This window comes from Grammomys surdaster, unplaced genomic scaffold (genome assembly GCF_004785775.1).
Source record: "Grammomys surdaster isolate TR1022 unplaced genomic scaffold, NIH_TR_1.0 188, whole genome shotgun sequence".
NCBI classification, from domain to species: Eukaryota; Metazoa; Chordata; class Mammalia; order Rodentia; family Muridae; genus Grammomys; species Grammomys surdaster.
Window position 1 is genome coordinate 8,012,855 of NW_021604633.1, and position 24,402 is coordinate 8,037,256.

The following is a 24,402-nucleotide window of genomic DNA, read 5'->3' on the forward strand; positions in this document are numbered from 1 at the left end:
CGCCCCCCCCCCCCTCTCCCCCCCCCCCCCCCCCCCCCCCCCCCAACCCCCGCCTCTTTCTCACACTGTATTCCGACTTCCCCTTTTAGTACTACCATGCTGTGATAAGTAGTCATGAAACAAAAGAAGTAAAATGTGTTTGGGTAGTCGAATAGCTGAGCCTTGATAATATGTGTCTGTGATATCTACATATAGATAAAAGCCGAGTGCCAACTGTAGGAGTGGTTTACGCTTCTAATGAAGTAGGAGACAGTGAATCCAAGCTTTGGAGGGCACTGTTTTGAGCTAGACCAAGGAAGAGAAGGGATTCTATGAAGTACTCTACAAAGGGTTCTGATGACAGGCGGGATCCGGCTCTGTATTTCTTTGTCTCTTCCATGAGGAGGTGACTTACGTGTGTACTTCCACGCTGGTATGTTCATTTCTGTCAGTGTGAGCACAAACAGACTAAGCATGCATTCAGCAGGAGCCGACCTTGTTCAGCGTTCCGTAGCCAATGACTCTCTTCTGCCTCGAAGAGAAAAAAGGGCCCACCTTTCTGAAGAGAACTGTCAGGCCCAGCAGTGATGCTACTACCTGAGGCTACAGGTAAACCATCCAAAGTGTGGTAGTGTCAAGGAGGTCCCCCTCAGTCTGCCGCTCTGTGGAGAGCTGTGGGATGTTGCTCTGTGTGTTTGGTTGATCATAAGGACTCCAGATCGTCCTGTGCTCATCACCCACTCGTTCATAGGACTGTATTGCTGCTCGGTGTGCTCAGATGCTGCAAGCAAGGAACACAAGGGCAAGTCCCAGCCTTTGTAAGGCTGACACTCAATTGTAAACCATCAGAACTGTTCCCAGGGATTTAGCTTGCAGGCAATCTTTGATGGAAGGATCCAGAAAGGGATAAGGATCTCACTGCCGTGTAGAATCTTCCTCAGGGAAAGGGACCCTCTCATCAGCAGAGGAGACATGGTATAACTGATGTATAGCCTTCGAACCCTCCAGCTTTCAGTGCTAGACTTGGAACTCAGCCTAGGAAGAAAGCCAGTGCCGTGGTGGCCACCTGTTATGAGCAGAGGCAGAAAATTAGTTTGGAGCTCTGGGTTTTCTGACCTCATCACTCGAAGCCCAGGCTGCACCAAGCTTTCTGCTCAACCAGCTGACCAAAAGGCATAGGAACATAACCATAAGTCAGCAAACCAAGGCAAAGAAGGGTTACTCCATCCTCCAGCTGTGTGTTCGAATAATACAAAACCCGTGTTTCTCAGGGACCAGAGAGAATGTGAGGTGCAGCTCAGAACTATGGAAAGTCTTGGGGGAGCAGATTTTTTTTGAAGCTCTCCTCAGAATTACTCCTGTATTTTCATGATGGTCCTTGCCAATTCAGGCTGCTGTAGTTTGTGTTGCTTAAAAACAACAGGGTCCGGTTCCTCCCAGTTCTGGCGGTTGCAGTCTGACATCAGGACACCAGCATCGGATGTTGGTGAGAACTGTCTTCTATTGCTTGCCAGCTAGCTTCCTACTGTATTCTCACAGGCAGGAAAAGGGCAAGGGCTCCCTGGAGCCTCATTTATGAGGGTACAAATCCCAGCCTCGAGGTATCTACATCTTATGATATAATTGCCTCTCAGAGGCCCTACCTTCCAACACCACGTCAGGATTTCAGTGTTGGACTTTCAGAGACCGGGACAGTAAGCTTTCAGTTGTAACCATATTCATGGAATGGAGTTGTAAGTCCGCTGTTGAGAGCTTCTCCAACTTGCCTGAGACGGAGTTTGATCTCCAGAACAAACAAGCACCGCACAGCTTCGTTTTCCTCCTTCTTCCGGCTTTACCTTGTGTGATGAGCCTTGCTGTTTTCAGTGAGTTAATAAGAGTGCCATTGTGCTAAGTGCTGGGCGGCGTGCCAAGCGCTTTGCATATCTTTGAAAACACAACCCTTTCAGCAGCCCTGTGGAGTGGGTGTGAATGTTACTCCGGTTTCGGAGCTGAGGAAGGCTGAGCTGAAGAGGTTGGGTGCTGTGTCCAAGGTTTCAAAGGAAGACAGAGAGAGCCTGGTTTTGAGTGCAGGTGGCTTCTCAGAGCGAGGGAAGCACCCGCAGAACCATTGTCCGCACAGCCTGTCCATTGGAAACCCCATGCAAACTATGACTGTGTATGGAAAGTGGTCATTGGGGGAGAAAACTGGGCGGGGCCTCAAGCCCCACCCACTAGGCCTTCTCTGACTCTTCCCCCACACCCACTCCCAGAGCTCTCTCGTGTTACTTGAAATGTGTTCATGTAGTGGAAATAATAGGCTTTGGAGCTAATGCAGAATGATTCAGGGCTTCCCTGAATGTCTATATGATTTGGGGCTGGACAGTCATCTTCTTCTACCTTAGTTGGTTCGTCTATAAAGTGGATGCTCTCTGCCTGCTTTTTGAAGCTGTTGGGACATCCCAACACGTGACTGTGAGACTTGGAGTTCATTCCCTCTTCCTCCTCCTCTCGAGTTGTCCCCAGTGGGTAGACAGATGGGGAGAATTCCTTCTTCCTGATATCCATAAACCTTTGTTCACGTGTCGCCTCCTATCATGCAGCCGTCTGTCAGTGCTAGGACTATTCCTTTGCACTGTTTCATCCCTGGAACTCTCAGATACTTTACAAAAGGTAAAAGCACTATCTTGGAGTTCAAGCTGATATTTATGATCTTGATGTACAGGTCATTGAATCTAAATTGAAAAATTGTGTCTCTGTGTGTGTTTTTCTGTGCATGTGTGTGTATGTGTATGTTTCTGGGTATGCACACATGGCTATTGTTGTGGGTCCTTGTCAGAAGCTGGTAGAGGAAAGCTATTTCTTATTCAGTACTCACACCTGATATATGCTTGCAGTACAAAGCACAATCTAATCTGATTTTAAGAATCATACCCAGCATTTAAGTGTAGACCCACAAGTTAAAGGTTCAGTTTCTTAGAAGTGTCCTTCATTTTAGATAGCAGTCACAGATAATAGTCCCAAGGTTACTCATGTTTTTGTTTGACTTGCAGATCCTCACAATCCTCATGTGTCTCAGTGTGCTGGAATGACTCACAGAGCTCAGGGAAACAGTTTGCTTACGCTTACTCTGCTGTGGTCTCTGTCTCTCTGTTTCTCTCTCTCTCTCTCTCTCTCTCTCTCTCTCTCTCTCTCTCTCTTTCTCTCTCTCTTTCTCTGTTGCTCTCTCTGTCGCTCTCTGTCACACACACACACAAACACGGTTTCTTTGTCTAGTCTTGGCTGCCTTAGAACTCGCTATGTAGACCAAGCTGGCCTCGAACTCTTAATGGTGTCATAAAAGATGTGGCAGAGCGTCATACTAACACATAGAAATGTGTAGGGTGAAGTCAGGGGTCCTGAGCACAGGAGCTTCTGTGTTGTAGAATTGAGCTGTACCCCTGGCATGTGACTGCATTGACCCTCCCAGACTATCTCAGTTCTATCACTCAGGGTGTTTGTAGAGGTGCCATTGCACACTGATTCAATGCACTGAGCTTTGGTGATTAGTAGAGTCTCTAGTCCTGATCAGTGGGACTGAATATTCCAATCCTCTCCTTGTGACTGGTGCTTTTGAGTATCAGCCCTTATGCCGGAACTGTCCAGAGTCTTAGTCACCTCCTCAACATACACAAGGATGCTTATCCCAAAGCCCCAGTGGCTCTAGATATTCGAGATCAAGAAACTGAACTCTAGAACCAAACATAACAAGAGACAATACCCCCTACCTTGTTACCTGTCTCCTGTCACTACAGAAGTTACAAATTTAAGCGTCTGCCAGGAACTTGGGACAAAGACCAAATATATACTTCTTCTGACATCACAATGTCACAACAGCAATATGAAAAAATAACACGTCATCAAGGAGAACTCCTTGAGTTTGGGAGGTTAAAGTCCTGACTCACACTTGCTAGTGTGCAGCCTTGGGCTAATTACACTACCTTTCTTTTTGGGCCTGGCTCTCCCCACGAATGAAGTAAGAATACCAGTTTCTACTCTACAGAATTACTGTGAGGAAAGGAAAAAGAAATGCATTCTTTGCTGACATGGAGTAAGGAAATAAAGGTTAGCTTTTATTGTCAATAAAATGGGGTCCTTTTTTATGAAGTTGAAAGTTTCTTATGAAAAATGGGAAAACCGCTTTAGCCAAGTGCTTCCTGTCTTCGCTCCTGCTGTCTCAGGGGATGCCACTCTGAGGTCAGCCCGTGGCTCACGCCTGTGATTCACTGCAGCTTCCTAGCCTTGGAGACAGGAGTAGTCTGCCTGAATGTGGTTACATCTGCTGGGAGCCTCGAGGGTTGCACTTTGCAAATATTGGTTTACATTCTCATTAGGCCCTGGTGTCAGCTCCCTAGAAATGCCAGGAAGCACCAGTATATCTCTGGGTTCCCTAACAAGAGCCTTTGTGCTTCACAGGAGTGCTGCAATACCCCTTTCCCGGGACTGGCCACCATTTCTCTGATGCTAGCACTGGGCCCCAGCTGGTGCCTCAGACGTAGATAATGGGTATGACCACTGCTCCACAGATTCCCATGCTTGGTGTGGGTTTGGTGTCATGGTCGGGCCACCCACCCCCCGGGGCCTGTCCAATGTTTTCAGTCAGCTTCTCAGAGGTCAGTGATTCCAAGGGGTTTAAATCTCCACAGGTGATGCAGCTGGGATAATAGGAAAAAGGAAACAGAAACAATTCATTGGCTTTGGGATTGTGACTCCTCTCAGCAGCCCCCTCTCTGTCTGTCTAGGCTGTCCAGCCCAAACTGTGACTTGGTGGGACAGGGTACAGGTTGAGCAGAGCATTTCTGATATCAGTGTGTCTAGATTTACATTCCAGCTTTGACCCTTGTTAGCTGTGTGACCTTGGCAGGTTACTCTGCCTTTCTGTACTTTGGTTTCCTTATTCCTCAGGTGGGTTACTAGTTTATCTTAAGCAGTGCCCTTGATGACTGACTGAAGGGGGTGTGCTTGCACATAGAAAGCACAGTGAAGGAACAAAGTTTGCTTTTTAAAAACTGTTCTTTCCGGGCCTGGGGAGATACCTCAGTTCACAAAGTGCTTGCTATTCAAGCATGAGGACCAGAGTTTGATCTCCAGAACCCACATGAAAGAGCCATACATATGGATGTCTGCTGTAATCCCAGGGCTATGGAGACAGAGACAGGTGGAGCTCTACAGCCCCTTAGCCGGCCAGCCTAGCCTGTTCAAAGAGCTTGACGTCAATTGAGAGACTCTGTGTTATAAAAACAGATAAGACAAGGTGGACATCTCCTGAGGAAAACACCCAAGGTTGGCTTCTGGCCTTTACACAGCACACACACACAATAATAATAATAATAATAATAATAATAATAATAATCTTCATCATCATCTTCATCATCATCATCATCATCATCATCTTCATCATCTTCATCATCATCATCATCATCTAAGCAGTCATTGAGTAATAAGCCTCAGAGGTCTCTAATGACATTATAGCCCAAAGGATTTTCACTTGTAATCATTGCAGAGAGAGAGGAAGTCCTTGGTGATGTCATTGTTTGTGACAGGGCTATGGTGGCCCTAACCTATACCCCAGAGAGTGCTATGACCATGTCTAAGAAGACTGCTGGCACGTGCTCTCTGAGGTGTACACAGATATGTACTGGACAGGAAGGCAGGCAACGGGTGCATGGTTCTGTGTTGGGAAACAATATGTTATTGTTTTTAGTAATTGTGCTTTTAATAACTCATTTGTGAATCTTGTAATTGAAAAAGTAAGAGGCGGAGCTGAGTTGGATTTGGGGCGGGGCTGCACATCTATGAAGTCTTAGGATTTGCTAAGTGAATGACTGAGTGTGACTTCCAGGCCTGGTCTGCTCTTTTGTTTGTGGAATAACCAGTGTTAAGGGCCTTTCTGCAGGGCCTGTGACATTGGCCTTCAATGGGATTGACCTGTGTGTCCTCTAGGTTGTTGAGTTTCCCTGGCCACCACCTACTAGATGTAAAGGGCAGCAGTGATCTTGCCCCTACTCGTGACAACTGAAGCATCTCCAGGTATTACAGATCACCCTAGGGGACAAGACTGTCCACATCTGAGAAACAGTGTGATGAAACAGAACACCCCCAGTCATCATGGTACACCTGTACTGACTCTGTTTACATTTCTTTCCATAGTAAAGGGATGTGTGCAGAAGCAGCCTCTATAGAATCCAAGCCACACAGAGTTGACATTTCTACCTACACAGAGCCACTCATCAAGATAATTTTCCTAGGAACTTGAATCAAAATGTCTTTATGAAAATCAGTGCTATATACGATTATTACATGACAATAAAAGATGTTTACATCACAAAAATAATAAACCTAAAGCCAAAGGCTGATTATGACTGTGGAATCAGTCGGTTAAAGATGAAATGAATGCTTTAAATTTTTCTTTTTCATATTTGTGTTTATTATTTTGTGGGTAGCTGGGTATGCATGTGTCACAGCGTATGTGTGTGTCACAGTGTGCATGCAGACATTAGAAGACAACTTGCTGGAGTCATCTCTGGCCCCATCATGAAGATTGGTTTTTCCAGCTTTGGGCTGACTTACTGGATCCAAATGAATGAGTTTAAAACCTCAAAAAGAAAGAAAAGATCATTTCTGTGCCACAAATATAGGCAAAGTAGAAAACACAGTATCATAGAAAAGTTGGTAAAGCTGCAAACCTGCTCGCTTCCAAATGAAAATAGAATGCAGAAGGAATCCTACAGATCTTGCAGGCTTCTGCAGCTGCCCACGGTGCTCGGCCTGTGAGGAGGGAGAGCACAAAGCTCCACCCATCAGACAGAAACAATCCTCCTTTGTCACTGTGCCTTAAAAACATGGGTTAGAACCAAAGAACCTGGATGTCACTGACTAGACAAGAGAGGCCTCCACTCACCCACCCCTTTCTCAGAGAGGCTTTCTTCCCTTTCTGATTATAGAGTTTTGAATGCCCTTCAAATAGCTGTTTTGCATGTTGATGTGATGCGGTAGAATTTAATGAAGTGTGAGCTACAGCAGAGAACGGGCGGCAAAATAGATGAGTGTGGGAGCCTGCTCCTGGAGTGAGGCGCGGCATGTCCTGGCTGGCACCGCGTTCCTTCTGTGCACATCCAGATGCCAACACTGGTTAGGGACAGGCAGCTGCCCGCCCTGCACTGCTATGTGGGGGAGCCTAATTAATGAGGTTCCAAGGCTTCCTGAGATTGCTTTTTTTTTTTTTTAATTCTTTCTCTCTCTAGGTGACCTCGAGTTGAAGAAATGACAAACCACATGTGCTTCTGAGCCCCAGAGAAAGGCAGCCCCTGCTGATATCAGTGCCCCTGGGCTTCCTGGGGCATCAGGGGTATTGGTACCAGTTAATTAGTCTACGAGGGCTTCCTTTCTGATGCTGCTGATTGCCACAGTACAGGGCTTGGATTTTTTTTTTTTAATGTCAATTGAGTCAGATTTGATTTTTAAGGTGAATTATTTTATTTTGTTATTGTATCAGTAATTGTCATTTGTGGAACTAGATTTTTTTTCCCGCACCCAAAGAAATATAAAATAACTAAAGGAAGTTTGTCTCATTGAATATATTCTTTGTCAAACTGGTAGCATTAATTAGTAGGCTTGGCAAAAGTGTGTGAACTTGTGCAGACTACAAAATGCTAAGTTTTTTTTTTTTTTAATTTAATTTGATCATTGTATTCAGATCCGAAGCCTGGGGCAGATTATATCTATGACCGTAAAAATGCTGAGGTTTTTCTATCTCTTCTTTCCTGGGTCCTGATAAAGTATGACCACATCATATATCTTAAGAAAATCCCTGTGGTCAACCTGAAGGGAGCCCCTCCCCCAGAGAGAGGAGGAGGAAGAGGAAGAAGAGGAGGAGGAAGAGAGAGAGATCTAAGGAAATATATGGTAGTCTGATTGATTAGCAAATGATTGTACCCTAACTCAAGCATTACAACCAAAAGAATCTACAACTGAGTAAAACTGTTTTCTTGTACCTGACAGTTTTTATATTCCGAGTTGGATACAGTGACTCCCGCACAGAGACCCTTGCCCATGGGAGACGAAAGAAGGAGATCAGAAGTAGCAGAACCAGACTCCAGCCTGGCCCCGCAGAGTGTGTTCCTCTGTGTACCGGCTGAGGCTGGCTTTCAGACTCCCAGTGGCACCACAGATGACCTGCGGCCATTTCTGTTCCTAAGCAGCTGTGGGGAAATTGCAGGTGCTTCCCTTGTCTGTAGCACCTTTCTAGGCTATGATGCTAATCTTTCGCTGCCTGCTGGTGTGTGTGTGTGTGTGTGTGTGTGTGTGTGTGTGTGTGTGAGGAGAGGGGAAACGGGTAATCAAGGATGTGTGGTAGGTTGGCTGCAGCATTTGATTAGACCTTTAGACATCAGAAGGAAGCGTGTACAAAAGATGACATGTGTCCTGTGTGCTCTCGCATCCTTTCTGCCTGCAGGGTCTTGCTGACCTGCAGCAAATAAGCACGCCCACGAGACCCACAAACAATAGATAATTCCATAGTCAATGAAATACCCTTTTATGTGTCCCTGTGAGGTTAATAGACCTATGGCAAATAAGCTTACAGCAAGCGTAGAGCAGTAGGATCTTTGGGACCTTAGAGAAATCCAGTCTACCTTTAACTGAAGATAAACTTCTGGGTCTGGGGAGATGGCCCAGTCAGTAAAGTGTTACCTCCACCAACTTACAGACCAGCATGTGATCCCCAGAACCCATGTCCAAGAGCATGGCACAGTGGTATTCACTTGTATCCCCTGTACTGGAGAGGTGGAGACAGGTTCATCCCGGCTTAGTGGTAAGCAGGCCTGGCTAATTAGTGGACTCCAGGGTAGTGAGAGACCACGTGTCAAAAAAAATTGGGGAGGTATCTAAGCTTGTCCTCTGACTTCCACATGTACATATGCACATGTGTGTAACTCACACATGTTCTAGCACACACAAAAGAAAATAAATTCCCTTCTACTCATAATTTCATAGGGGTCTATTTCTTGAAGCTGGAACCTTCCAGGTTTGATACATCTGTGTGTGTTCTATTTAACACCAACTGTGTGCCAAGTGTTGCCGTAGAGAAGGGCCTGGACTTGTTGAGTTTATGATCTGGTATGCTGCATAACGTGAATATACTCAAAACACAGGAGAAGCTGGCATAAGAGGGTCCCTTCCCAGCAGAGAACATAGCAAGAACAAAAGCAGGGCTGAGCAACTCAGTACAAGAACTGTCATGGGTGCCAGAATCTGGAGGCTGTTGCTTTTATTTCTAAGTGTGGTTGGAAGACCCTGGAGAGTCTGATCTAGGCAGAGATATAAATGTGATTTATGTTTTTCAGAAGTCATTCTTGCCAAGGTACCTGCATTCTGGGAAGCATGGTGCTAATGTGTGGCCTAGTGAGAGGGGCTCCAGATGTGTGCCTGGACAGGGGTGGAGAGAAAGGGGGGTGGGGTGGGGAGGTGACTTGATTTTATTTTGGAATTATAGTGACAGGACTTACTGGAGGAGTTGGTTCCCTTGGGCTGGGTTGGTTTGGTTTGGGTGGGATTCGATTGGGAAAGGCAGGAGTGAACATTCAGTGTTTGGTTAAAGGGGAATGGCCAGAGATTTGGCAGATTGGAGATGTGGAAGCCACGAGAAGACTCACTCATAGACTGTGTCCAACGCCAAGAAGGTGGGTAACAGAAAAGAGAGGAAAGAGCTAGCCTGGCCAGCTGAAGTTGTAATAATCCCTTTATTTGTCTTGGCATGTTTATCCCCAAGTCCGGGTAGCTTTATATTTACATCATCCATAGACCTCTTTTTAGATTGCAGCACCCTGAGTGTTTGATCTGTGTTGGTGCTGAGCCACCCAGTCAAACTGTCATCTGACACTTCCTGCCTCCTCTGCCGTAGAGTCCCTGTGCGGTTTGGTTCGGGGAGTTGCTGAGGGCTGGTTCCTTGCCTTAACATCTGTGAGACTCAGCATGAAGCACATTTGTTGACTTTTGGAAGATGCTCACGGGTGTTTGTGATAAACAGGTAGATAGATGAAAGGAAGGATTTCTCCAATCACAAATTAAAGTGCTCATGGCACCCGCTATTTCATTCACAGTGTTAGTATTTAGGCTGGCAATTGCAAATTCTTATCTTCTAACATGGGTGTACACACATGCGCTCGTGTACATACCCACACATGAGAGTAGGCGTTTCCAGGGACCAGGAGCTCTGTTGTGCTCACCGTTACATCCCCTTGAGGCTAGAGCATGACTCACTGGGTAAAAGCACTGTCTCCAAGCTTCATGACTGAAGTTTACTTCCAGGAACTCACAAGGCATAAGGAGAAGGACCCCAGAAGTTGTTCTCTGACTTCCAGACATGTTCCATGATGCGCGCACACACACCAAATCAATCAGTCATGTAATAAAAATTAAGTCCCCCGAGTTGACACAACAAGGGCTGGATTAAAAGAGTTAGTGCTCAATAGATTTTGTTTTCAACTGAATCGCAGAAGAAGGAAAACCAGCTTGTCCTTACAAACAAGTGCAACCAGTTGGGAGATCTGCTACTTGAAAGAACTGTCTCTGTTCAGACCGATGGAAAGGCCGATGCGGGCCGGGCATCCGTTCCCAGCAAGTGGTGGGAGCCTTGGCTTTGATCTGTGACCACAGCTGGTTTCTGGAGGGCTCTGTGCTGTAACGTGACTCCTGGCTTCTGACTCATCCCTGGCATATCTGAACAGGGCAGGCTGCTTTCTTACACTCCATCCCCCCGTGCCGAGTTAGGGTTAACAGTCATTGCTTTATTTAAATCTAAGTAAAAGTTGCCAGCACCGCTTCAAAAGTCGATTTGGAATTGTCCCCATCCTGGGTGATGAGCAAGCACAGCAGCACTTCCCAATGTCCCTTCCCTGAAAGACCAAGTCAGTAAACAGAAAGCAAGACTTGCTGGACACAGGTCCTCGGAAAGTGGTGCCAGACTTACCTCCTAGAGTCGCAAAGCAGCTGCTAGGGTTTTAGAATGCCAAGCAAAAGCATATCCGTTTTACGGTGGAATCAGTCATTCTTACTGAATGCATCTGTACGTACTACCCAGCAACAATAACAGCTCTAACCAATAATGCATCTTTGACCTAGTAATATGCTCCCAAATGCAAGTCCGCGTGTTTCTCTGGTAACTGTACAGCAAACCAAAGACTGTTTGCATCCTGGACAGGGATCTCTCTGTGGGGAGAGTTCTCCATCCTTCCAGCCGTGTGCACTGTACTTTATGAGCAGTAGCATTTATAATAGTGGTCATGGTTATATACGATTGTCACCTCACATCCTGATGTCAGAGCCTCACTGGTGGCTAATGGGCAACACTCCACAGTCTGTTTTCTTCTGGCAAGGTCACTGACTGCTTCCTCTAGAAGCAATACATACTAGACACCATATGCAGACTGACTTCTGGGGTGCAGCAGAGCCTTCCAGGCCTCCTTTGCCTCTGGGAAAGGCTAACGGGGACATTTTAGAGTGAAGGGCCTCCTAGAATCAAGGTGGCGCTAGAGTTCATGGTTGTGTGGGGACCTCCCTGATGCTCTTTCCCAGGCAGGCACTTCTGGAAAGTGAGCGCAAATTGGGAAGTACTGTATAGGAGACACTTGGGAAATAAATGGGTCCAGGGGGGAATGCAAATGGGGAGGGTAACTGTGAAAGAGCAAGTCAGCAATTTCACTGATGAATCCCACTTCCCATGGAATTAATCATAATTTGGTTCCAGAGAAAGCAGCTGTAGTCTTCAGCCTACAGCGCTGGAACCCCAGATTCTTGTTGAAGATGGGGTTGTTACGTATTAGCGCTCTTCCCTCTGCGTTATTTCTTCCTGATCCTCCTCCTGGGGTGCATTTTGCTAAGGCACTTCTGAAGAGGTTTTCTGCTCTTCTCTGTGAGTGTCAGCCATGACTTAATTTACAACCTTCTGAAATGAGTCCTTTCTCACAGAAGATAAGCTTCCTAATCAGAGGGCCCTCTGGTGTACATCTAATTAGCATGAAGCTTGCACTGGACGAGCTCTAACCCACTGACCCACTAAGCTGTCAGTTCTGGTGGTATCTAGTGTCATCCTGGTAGTTGCACTATTTCCAAGTTCATACAATAAAAGCTTGTCCCTGTAAGTGAACAGGGGCTCCAGTAAGATTCTACCACTTAAGCCTAGTGCCCTCTCCCGAGATGTTGGGACTCAGGTGGGACTCAAGTCTGTTGATAAGGAACCTTCAGTTCTTATGCTCAGCCTTTGTTCTCTGAAGGGGGTGATGGAAAAGAAGGACGTGCAGAGAAGGCTTGAAGACCAGTGGGGAGGCCAAGAGTGGATGGAGCTGCGTCCTGAGAGCCACTCTGCTCTGTCCATGTAATACATGAGACACAGCAAGAACTTCACTACCCAGTGCATATTTTGGAGAGCTTGGGATGGCTCTTGTCTCCTTCTCTACTCATCACCCACCCCAAGTTTTCCACAGAACTTGCAGGCCTGTTATGTATATAATATAATTCTACATTCATCCTTTTTGTAAGGTTTGAATTCTATCTATCTATCTTATCTATCTATCATCTGCCTCTGAAGGCCCCCCCCCCCCCCGCGTGTGTGTGTGTGTGTGTGTGACTAGTGATGGAATCCAGGACTTTGTACATGCTGGGTAAACTCATAGCCACTAAAGTACACCTCCACCTCCAGCTGTGGGTTTTTTTCTTTTCATATTTGACTAACTGGTTGGCACTAGAATTGTGTTGGGTGGACAATATCTTTATAAGAAGAAGCCATCAAAAAGAAGACGCGAAGAAGGAGGAGGAGGAGGAGGAGGAGGAGGAGGAGAAGAAGAAGAAGAAGAAGAAGAAGAAGAAGAAGAAGAAGAAGAAGCCGCCGCCGCCATCCATTCAATTGGGCTGCTTGCTGTAATTTCATGGGCCAGTGCCCACTTCTCTGAGACACATGGTGCTGTGTTTTTTCCTGTGTATATCTAGCTGTCTCAGTCACTGCTGTGAAGAGACAACATGACCATGGCAGCTCTTTTAAAGTAAAACATTTCATTGAGGCTGGCTAACAACTTCAGAAGTGTAATCCATTATCAACATGGTGGAACACAGGCCGATGTGGTGCTGGAGAAGGAATCGAGAGTTCTACATCCAGATCCACAGACAGCAAGTAAAGAGAACACTGGGACTGGTTTGGGCTTTTGAAACTCCAGAGCCCACCCACAGTAACACTTTCTCCAGCAAGGCCACGCCTATTCCAATAAAACCACACCTCCTAATCCCTGTCAAGTAGTGCCACTCTCTGGTGACATAGAATCCAAATATATGAGCCTGTAGGGGCCATTCCTAGTCAACGCCCAACAGTCTTCCTTACTTGTTTTTTAGATGTTCTGAGTTCTGTCAAAGAACAAACCATACAAAGTGTTAACTATAGTATTTTCTTGATTCCAGGATGGCATTAATTATATGATGCCCAATTAGTTGAACAGCTCCTTTCCACAGGTGCCAGACAGGACAAACTATATGTTTGTCCAACCAGACTTAGTAAGACATATTGAGTCTAAATAGGACACAGTCTGGAGAATGTACCAAACATAGCTTCTTATGCTATAGGACAAGGTTGTGATTTTTCTTTCTTTAGGAGTCAGGTACTTTGCCCTCCTCTTAGGCTAGAACTTAGTTCAATGTCAAAATAGCAAAGCTATAAAGATCTGAGTTTCCTGTTTTTTGTGATATAACTGATAAATACCATGTAAATTAACCTAGTCCCATAGCAACTAGACCACACAGAGCAAAATCACTCTGCTGCCAACTGGTAATTTAGTTGTGTGGTTTTAGTTTTCAATCATAAAAGGAACAAGAAAGAGGATCTTGGTATTGTTTTATTATTGATGTCTAGTTTTAATTTGTGATGGTCCAAGAGTATTAACTATGCTATTCTGTTTATAGTGCACTGCATACTTTTGTAGAGATTAGCAAGACTCGGGGCAGTTTCTTTCTATAACTGTCTCCTGTGTGACTGGAGACATTTACACAGCTCTCATTCGGGTGTAGGGTTAAGTATATTTGTTATTTTGCTTGCATCTTGTGTGTCCTCCGAATACTTCTGCGTACTCACACTACAGTTTCTGGGAGGGGAACTGTTATCAGTCTCCTGTAGTGGGTTATAAAATACTATTTCTTGTAACTCTGGTAGCTTTGCTCTAGAGTATTGAGGCTGTTTGGTAAAGTGCATATAACTTTAAGTCAAATCTTTCTAGTGGTTGGTGCCTTAGTACCCACTAATTTGCCTTTGGTTCTGTTTTATCTGAACTATCCAACCATCTTTTGGTTAATATGTAATTGTCTCATTCATCTCTACCCAGTCTTTTACTTTCAATTTTTTCATGTTATTTTGTTTTAGTTGTTCCTCCTATAGGCAATACATATTTAGCTTTTAAAAGAGTCCTATCTAACAATGTCTTTTAGTAGGTAAGTTTTAGCCATTTACATTTATTGTGATTGCTTAATATACTTGTACTTATTTTTTTTTAATTTGTATTCATTTATCTTGCTTTTCATCCGCCCCTGTATTTTATTTCAAAATTTCTATTTATTTAGTGGATATTATATTTTATCATGCATATTGATCTATAGTTTTTTTCTAATAAAAATTAAACTTACACAGAATTTGTGTTTTCTCAAACAACACAAAGGTGTTTGTATACTTTACAACTGAGAATGAACTGCTAATTACAACCTAAAACACTGGCAGTGCAATATCAAACTACTTACTCATGGAGGGATTGGAGACACAGTGATTAATGTGGAAGGCCTGAACTTTTTGCTAATTTACTGTGCTTTGTAAATGTAAGTTTTATTTTCCTGTTGTAATTGTCATCTTGGAGGCTTACTGCCTCCATCTTTAACCTAGGCCTAGTCCTGGAGGCTTCCAGCTTCCATACAATCTAATCTAACCTAGGCCCAGAGTGTTTTCAGCCTCTGAGACTTACTTTTCTGAATTAGCTCACCCTTTCTTGTTTCTTCTGACCTTTTATTGACTGGTTTAACTCAGCTGTTCTGGCTCAAACTCCTCTTCAAGCTGACTAATCAATCCAGCTTCTTTCCATTTCTGACTGAATTGCTTTGCTTGGCCTCATACTAACTTTGGCAATATGTTCTAATCTTCTGGCTCCTTCTCATTCTATGACTTGTTCTGTCTTCACCTGTGTCTTGCTTGTTCTCTCTTCAGCCTGTTTCTGTAAAACTCTCCCAGCAAAACTTCTTCCTCCCCTTTTTCTCTCTCTGTGCTGCACTCTTTTAAGTAGCCTCTGTTTCCTGTCTGTCCTCGTGAGAGTTGGGCATATCCTATTCTGTCAGATCTTTCTCTGATTCATCACCTTGCAACTCAATTAGATATCACTTTTAAACATGGATGTCTCCTTCTTTCCCTCCTAACTTTACCTTCATTGTTTGGGATTAAAGGTGTGTATTAAGAGCACGTCTGTATTCCAGCCAGAGAGATTAAAGGTGTGTGCTAAGGGTTCAGCCACACCACAACTAGAAACGGATGGTTTTTCAGTAAATAACACACAATTTCCAGAGTCAGTGTGATTAAATATCCTGCAACAATGTTTTATTCCTTGAATTATTTGGGATGGCTCTCAAATTTAGAGTGATACACTCATTCATTCATGTCCCATAAAAGCTTAATCTCTCAAGTTCCTTTTAAAAAATGTATCCTTAAAGTGGAACTCAGAATCCTAAGGTCCACTGCCAGGGGCCCGTTTTCATAATCAGATTTGTTATTTGCCATGATTTCCAGTGGGACTATCAGAAAGGCTCTCCCATCGTAGAACCTGTTTGCCTATATGAGGATCTCTATCCTGAATGCACATACAGACCTATGCAGAATCATGTTAGAACAGATTCTGACTCAGCGATACCTCCCTTGGGTGATATGGTGCTTTTGCCCTTTAGACTTCACTTTAAGGAGCAAGGACTGGGAGAGCCAACTACTACAGTTAGGAAACTTGGGGGTTGGGGAGGTTAGCTCTAGATCAGAATTCCCTGATGCTTCCCAGATACTTGGTTGCCAGATGAAATTCTGTGCAGTGGTTTGGGGTTTGGTATGATTTTATTTCTGAAGGTCTCTCTTTATGCTTGGCAGAATCTCCATTGTCCCCCTTCCAGCCCAGGTCCCACTGACAGACAGTGAGCGTTCATCCAGAATTTTGCATGTCCCTCTGTATCCGTTCCTGCCTCTGCTGAGGTCAAGGCTCTGTGTCTTTTGATGGGACTCTACCAGTCAGTGCCCTGAGAAGTGCTTGCTCAAGGCTGGGGCAGGCTGCCTGGTAAATGTATGTTTAAGACAAGCTTTTAATAGAGATACACTTTTAAATAGTAACCGGGAACAAGACTCTCTTCTCTTAACGGGAATCCATTTATAGGACTCAGCTGTTGAGGCTCAAGGGTAGCGTTAGGCTTAAGTTTAATCTTCTGTATACTGTAATTTACAGCGTCGAGGAAAGCACTGTATGTACAACTGTTTCAGTCATTCGCCATGATAAATAACTATTGCTCTTGGCGAAACAGAAAATGTGATCTCCACTTCCCACTTATGAATATTGAATTGGCCCAGGCAGGCGTACACTGCACAAGTTTAAAGGGGGCATTCCCTGATTGGTTATATGGCCTCCTGTCCTGTCACTGTCACTTTGCTCCCACACACGCCGAGTTGGCTCTTGATCCGGGTGGCAGTGCTGTGGTACATGTCTGTTTCTGGTGAGCCTTCACAAAGTACCTGTGTTGATCCTAAGTGGAAAGCTGGTTAAAGATTTAATAATGCTGGGTGCTCTTAGAGACGTGGTCGCTGAGGCAGGGAGCCACCCAGAGATCAGGGAATTATCTTGGGTGATAATCTGGTGCAGGAAAAAATAAAAGTGTGATTCTGTTGAATTCCTGAAGGGTGTCAGTTAGGGAAAGGGAGATGAGTGGGGGCCAAAGAGCAGTAAGATAAACCTAGAGCCTAATGTTACCTCTGTCAAATTCCTCTCAGTTCAGACACTTCAATTGTCTGCTGATGAGGAGACACATAATACGTATTTAGGTAGGACACCCAGGTGAAATGACCCTCTTTGCCTGCGTCTTGACTTCCAGCAATTCGCTCTTTCTTTTTTTCTCTAAAAGGAAGCAGTCTCCCTCTACCCCCTCCAAAGAAATGGAAAGAAGTCCTTAGGCTGTAGTCTTTGATTGTCTGTCGTTTCTGAGCACCCATGATGTACCCGGCACCATGCCGGATTTCGAGATGTAGACTGCAGAGCACATACGAGCTGTGCTGCTGTCTGTGTCTGACGCTGTGACATAGATGCTGTCTTCCGTGGTCACACTCCCTGGTGCCACCTCTCAGCAGTGTCTCCCTGCAAATAGCTTCCCTGAAGACAGCCGTGAGCCACTTGTGTGCTCGCTGCTACTGCTGCCTTTGGCAGTTGAGTGTCTGTCAGCCTGTAGGAGGCCCTTACATTGTCCCAGTATCTTGCCTTGTGTACACAAGCACTCTCCCACAGTCTGTGCATTTGGGCTTACAGAGGAATGCAGGGAGTACACCGGGGAGGGGTAGCCTTGCAGATTTCGAAGCTCCAAGAGAAAACAAAAACGAAAAACAGAGAGTAAGGTTGCACCATTAGAACTGAGGCTAGAACTCCCATCCCACCGTTTCTGTGAACAGAACCCACAGCAATAGCAGAAAGCACTCACTCCAGGAGGCAAACACGCCTTTTGGGAAGTCTTCCAATTCACAGTTTCTAATGCAGGACTTTCTAATGCAACAAAGGGAACCCATTCTCCAGCGTATGCAGCACTCCTTCATAGGAGATCTGAGCTCTCTGTAGTAACTCTTAGAAAAACACTCCAGTGATGTGAGACTGAAGGAGGCTCCCGGTCTGCTTAGAGGTTCTGACCTGTCCCCTCATTTCCTAGCCTGCAGATTCCATCAGAACCAAAGTTACGGTCATTGTAGCGGGCAACAGGCAGTCGGTTATGTTCTGTGTGAGAGTAAATTCTTTTACCATGCTGATTAGCGATGACGGCCCCGGGTGATGAAAGATGCAGACCAAAATGCCAAGTGAGTGCTTTGTGCATGTGAACCTAGTCACCAGAAGGGGTTTGCAGAAAGCTAGGCGTCAGCAGCCCTGCAGGCAGAGCCTAAACTGATAGTTAGTTAGTATTCTGAAGCCCCAGCACAAACACAGATACATCTCCATCTCGACAACAATCTCATACCCAGGCCTCAGATGAGTTTGTTCAACAGGAAGTTAGGAAGAAGCAGTCCAGGGAGAGAATTGTGTATGACAGAGAGACTTGGCAATTTGAGAACTCCGTGACCTTGCTGGAGCCTCCGCCTCTGTTTGCCCATTTGTGGAATGGGTGCTGTGATTCTGCTCCGTGGTTATTATTAGAAATGATAAATTTGAAGTTGCCTTGGCATGTAGCTTGCGCTAAAAATATGCTTTGCTGCCGCGTGGAGGCATCTTTAGATGAAATATATAATGAGGTTAGACGGGAAACATCAGTTGCTGGCTGCAGGAGCATGGGCAGAGACTGGCAGTGGGAAGGGAGGGTCCAGATGCTGGGCTGGGGAGAACGAACAGAGCCCATCTATGAGGCTGTCTCTGGCTGCATGGTGGAATGCTCAAACAAACACAAAATGGCATTCTGCAGGCTGGCTTAAATGTAGGAACAGGAGGCTGGGGCTGAGTGTCTTTTTCACACTGAAGGCTCTGTCTTGAAGCCCAGCACCCCTGGCTTCTAGAGGGTTGGGAAGAGTCTCCAAGTCAGCCAGTGTTCTTCAGGGCACCAGCTGCAGTGTATGACGGGCATCAGGTTAGAGAGACAGGCATAGGAGCAGGAAAGAACGTGACTCTCCAGCTACAATGCCCTAGGCTTGATTTGGCCTCTGATGTTTCTAAGTGACTTCTTCCAATCCTTCAACCTTTCTATGCCTTAGTTTTCTCATCTATAATATGGGACTAATATAGAACCTGGCCCATAGAGATATTCTGAAAGACAGAGTAAGCGAGTAGTATAGAAGAAGGGCTGGTTTGGGGGCACATGAGCATGGTGAGGCCTTTGTCTGGGCTATGGGTTCCCATTCATGGTAGAGGTTGACACACAGGTCATATGACTAATTGGAAAACATCTCTAGAGACCCCACAGACTTTAGATTTTTTGACTGTATATAAGTAAAAGCACCATGTTATTTCCAGCGGTGGGAAGGGCAGGGCTGCATCTGGAATGATAAGCAGGCTCCTGTGACCCACCGGCTGCCCAGAGAAGAGCTGTGTGAGAGCTGTTTTGCTCAGACGGACCATACTGAAACCACAATGAATTTCCTTCTTGTTTCAGGGATATTAGAAGATTAGGGGTACCTGTGTGTCCAAAAGCAGATTCCAGGGGCCAGCATCCTGGAGCTTTATTTACTACTCATCTCTTGCAAGTCGATTTTTCTCAGAGTTGTTGACTGATACTGTATCTCTCTCCTCTGAACCCTGCAATCCCACAAACCAGTCCACTTTTATCTGTCTTTCTCCAGCAGAGAAAACTCCTATCATGAAGAAGAGTTCTTGCTTCATTCCCTGCTCCTCCCCCTGTACAATGTAGGGTGGGTCCGCCTTCTGCTGCGCACAGTGTAAGAAAGTTGGCATGTCTGGCTCACAGAGCAAGACTCTTGCCGTCCATTGGTGAAAGGAAACACCAGTCATTTGCTGGAGGGTGTTTGCCAAAATGTGGTCATACAATGGGAGGAAATGTTGGCTCTTGGCACAAGATCTAGTCCCCCTGGGCATGCACCCAGCCTGAACAGCTCCTTTAAAACCAGAAGCAATTTGTCATCTTTTGATTCTCTTCCAGCCCTGTCCCTGTCACAGGTAGATAAATGAGGTAGCATATGGGTGTCCAAATGCAGAAGCAGCTACTCCCAGCAAGTCCTCTGTGGAGAGTCCCTGTGGGGTGGTCCTGGTTTCATGACTGTTGCCATAAGCAAATCTCTTCATTGCTTGCCCTCCATTTACACAGGCAGAGATGCTTTCTCGGAATCTCCCAGCCTCCAATGCGCATGCCTTTGGTAGGTTCTTCTCATCTCAGAACCCTCAAGTGAATCATCAGTTCGTGAGCTCAATGTCTCATGTCTGTAGTTCCGCAGAATGCTAGTAATCAAATCAACTTCGCAGCAAAAGCCAACAAGCATTCCCGAATTAAAAATAGAGAGGGGTTGGACTTTTCTGTTTTAAAAAAGCCCTGATTAAGGAAAGCTGGTGGGTTAGGCGGATGTGCTTCAGTTCTCTCCAGTCACAACCTCTAGAGCAGCTTGAAAGATACCAAAGGGTTTTCTACACAAGCCCCACAGACTTTAGGTCCTACGGCTACGTAAAAAACGCCCAGTTATTCTCAAGGAGATGCTAAGGCCTCTGAGCTAATTACTAATCTCTGCATGACCAGTGACCAGTGTGTGACACCCCTGTAAGTGAAAGAGAGCTGAGTGGGACAGGAGCTTATTTAGCCATGCAGGCCTTGTGCTCACATCAGAGGGCTGCGTGTGGCTGGGCCATTTGCACACCTGTGATCTCTCTGAGTCTGAGTTTGCCAGTCTTGCCTCTTGTGCCTCTGTTCTTCATCTGCTGGTTCTGTGTTTGCTATCTCTACTTGTAGAATGGGGGGGGTAGCGAATTCGAGCCCCAGCATAGAAAGCACACCAGGGATCTTGGCTATCAGATTTTATTTAGACTTGTAGAAAAAGAGGGGCAAACACCTGCTTCCTGGAAGGGTAGGGGACCAGCAAGCTGGATATTAGATGGTCGTGAACATGTGCCACCGTGGGTCCTTAAAGCGGTCGTGTATTTCATGTGTGCTAGAATCATCACGCATGACAGAGTCATGTAATCTTTTCCTATTTTAAAGCTTAACATGCTGAAACAGCTGTACCAGGTCCCTTGACTGACTCTAGAAAGGCTGCTTGTATTGACAGGATGATCATAGGGGACAGATTTTGTGTGCCTCCTGTCCAGACTTACCCATGACTCTCAGCTCTTGCATTTGCATCCCTGGATTTCCCCAATCTTGACAGACTTTGTCATAAAGCCAGAGAAGGAAGACAGGGCATGCCTGAGGAAGGCATTCCTTACTGTCTCGTCGCCGCCCTGGAGCTCAGCATTGGGCATAGTAGGCACTCCATCACTGTCTTCTGAAGGAATGAATGGGGGAGTGAATAATTTAATGTCTGGTCCTTTCAGCTAGGATGCTTGCCCCGGAGACGAGCATCAGAATACACAGTCAAGCTAGTGAGAGTAAGTCCCTGAGCCCCATTTGAGTTTGCCTTTCCACCAATGTGGGATATGAATGTGTGCATGTGTCTAGCAAGGTTCTACTGACATGGGGACCTCTATGGCCTGAAGACTGTGCTTTGAGGGGACTTCACTACTCAGGTGCCTTCTTCCCTTTCCAGATTCTCTAAGTAAATGCCTCTCAGAACAGAGGTAGATTTTTGTCTTACAAAAAAGTCCATGGGATTTCACCAAATGGAAAAGCACCTTGGGTTTCTTTTTCTTTCTCTTTCTTTTTCTTTTTTCTTTTTGCTTGTTTTTAACCAGAAACTACATCTAGTGGGCTGGGGATGTGGCTCAGTTGATAGAGTACTTACCTAGCAAGGCTCTGTGCTCAGTCTCAGCACTGCAGGAGGTGGAAGCAGAAAGATCAGAAGTTCAAGTTCACTTTCAGCTATATTTCGTATTTGAGGCTAGCCTGGGATACAGGAAACACACAGACGCCTGCACACACCCATAGGGTCGGGAGTGATAAACACAAACTACATTTTGCCCCTCGTATACTATAAGAGATGGAGAGCCAGGTGTCACCTCCTTCATAACAGTCTGTGCTGGCAAAATGCAGCTAGGTCAGCTGGAGTATAGTGGTACATGCAACGTGTAAGCCCAATTACATCTCCATCCCTTTGGAACCTCTACCCTGTGTCAGATGCATTTAGCTGCAAAGTCAAAGGAAGACGCGACCTTTCTCAGACACTGCACAAGTGCTGAGGAAGGGTATACAGGATATGAGCCTGCAGTAGCTAAAGGAAACATATTGTTTGTAAATCTTTTCATTTGGCTGCAGGCCTGACTGATGTCGTTTGGCCCCAGGATTCAGAAACAAGAGGGAGTTTCATGACCCAAAGAAGGCTGCCCACTATAGAAAGTCATTCTCCTAATGCCAAATGTCACTCAGGATGGCCAGCAAGGAGGTGGGGTTCCAAGCCCGGGCCTCAGGGAGCTGCTCTCTCCATTTTCTTTTCTTGGGAGACTGTGGGGATGTGTGGATACACTGGAGAGGCCAGGGACAGGTCACTCGGAAGTACTAAAAAGGTCAGGCTTCCTGAACATGAAGGAGATGATGCAGAACTTAAGGAGGACATCACTGAGGACCTTCCTCTAAGGTAGACGGTGTGTATGAGTGTCCTAGGGCTGTGTAACAAGTATTACCAACATTTAACAGTGAGGAGTGTTGAAAATGTGTGACCTCGAACACATCTATGGATCAGAGAGCTAAGTACTTCTGTCTCCTGATCTCTCCTGAGGTCACTATCTACCTGCCAGCTGAAGATGTGGCCCAAGTTGGAGATCTGTTCCCTCAATAGCTCGCTTCCCGGGCTGTTGGCTGAAGGCCTCTATTCCTTGCTCTCAGTACCTCAAGCCTGTCCACAAAGCTGCTCATAACTCACTGGTTGACCCTCCCTAGAGTGGAGAGAGAGAGTCCCAGAACTGACACACCGCCACTCTGCCTTTGTGTGTTTGTTAGAAATGATTCTGTACCATGCACACATGGTAGGGGGTGGGAGGTGAGGCTCTGTGTCACAAGGGAAAAGGCATCTCCCCAAGAATGAGCCTCTTGCATCCATATCTTGCCAGGCTCGGGATCTCACAGAACAATAGGTAGGGACTTTGGTACAAAGGGAAGGGGACTGTGATCCTTGGGACCATGTGGCTTCAACCTGACTGAGGAGAAGATGGGAGGTAGAAAACTCCAGGATCCAAGCAGGCCCCTTTCTCCCTCTGTCCAGGTCTGAAAGGTCATTTGTTCAGAAGGAACTGTAGCCTCTTGTGAGTGTCATGGCTGTAATTTATTCCTGAGAGGTGCAAGGGGATGGCTGCTGAGAGAGCCAACTCTTCTGGGAAAGAGCAGCAGCCAGCATCAAGCCTGCTCTTCCAGTGCTTAGGAGGGCAGGAACTCTTACCCAAGAGGTGTCCTGGAATAAGAGGGCATTCTGGCTGCTGGAGGAGGATATCAGGAAGACACAAAAATGGTTCTGTTTAGGAGATTGACTCAGATCCAGGGAGACCCACAGTCAATCCCTTGCAACCTGGGTCCTGCTGAGCTTCTCCCTTGGTGTGAAGGAGGTCCACTGTGGTCACCCTGTTCTCTCCCAAGGGTGCTGGGTAGCAGTGCTCTGAGGACACAGAGCCATCGGTGGCCATACTTCTCTGTGTCTCTCTTATCTCCCCACCATCCCTAAGGAATAAGCTAATCAAACTTGCTGATGGTTTTACACTGAGAAGGAGATAGCTAATAACTTGGGTGACAAGTATTAGAATACAATGTGATGTGGATAAATTGGGTCCATGTATTAAGAGCTATAAAATGAGATTTCATCACGGCATGAATAATGGGGCCTGTAGAAAGGATTAATCAAATACCCCATTAAAAGGTATAGGAATTCCAGTCAGACCACCCCTGTTTAATTACACTCCTGCCCTCTCCCCACCCCACTCCTTTCCCCGTGAAATGGCTTTCTGCTAGGAAAAAAAAAATATGGAAACGAGCTTAGAGGAAATAATGGGGAAGCTAGGACATGCGATTTGCTAGAACCTGATCATGAAGACAGATGTGAGCGGCCAGTTTTTAATGTGGTGGGGGAAGGCAAATGGCATGAACAATCATTGACAGATGTAATTTCCAGAGGCGCCCTGTTGATACCATTCAGCAAATGCCAACAAAGCATTTACTTTCCAAAGGGAGAAAGCAAGACAGCAAGAGAAATGCAAGCATCTCCTGGAGCGGAGCAGAGAGCCGCCAAGCCCTAGAACAGCGTCAGGTGTGAGCATGCGCAGTGCAGAAGACATCCAGCGCTTCCGAAAGATCGCGCAGGACTGGCTTTGTCTGCGGAAGGCTTCCCGGAAGAGGAGACCCCAGCAGAGAGCCCCGAATTGTGGACAAGCCTCCATGTACTGCGAATTCGTGAGCACACTCTGATGACAGGGTCTAGATAGGAAGTGGGCTTGAGCAGAGCAGGGGGCACCCGTGGGGCTCTTCTCTCCATTTCCACCACTATCACCACTATCACCACCACCACCACCACCACCACCACCACCACCACCACCACCACCA

General features: G+C 45.9%; 1 protein-coding gene across 5 annotated transcripts in view; it reads left to right on the plus strand.

The window, feature by feature from the left end:
• Atxn7l1 (ataxin 7 like 1) overlaps positions 1-24,402 on the plus strand; it is a 217,565-nt gene that overhangs the window by 71,293 nt on the left and 121,870 nt on the right. The window contains exon 4 of one of the 5 annotated variants that reach the window (XM_028768802.1): positions 24,030-24,402. This exon is cut by the window's right edge and continues 954 nt beyond it. The exons of the other annotated variants lie outside the window; for them this stretch is intronic. Coding sequence (XP_028624635.1) covers positions 24,030-24,115 — 86 coding nt within the window. The 3' untranslated portion in view covers positions 24,116-24,402. The remainder of the gene's footprint in view (positions 1-24,029) is intronic. 5 annotated transcript variants of the gene reach the window in all.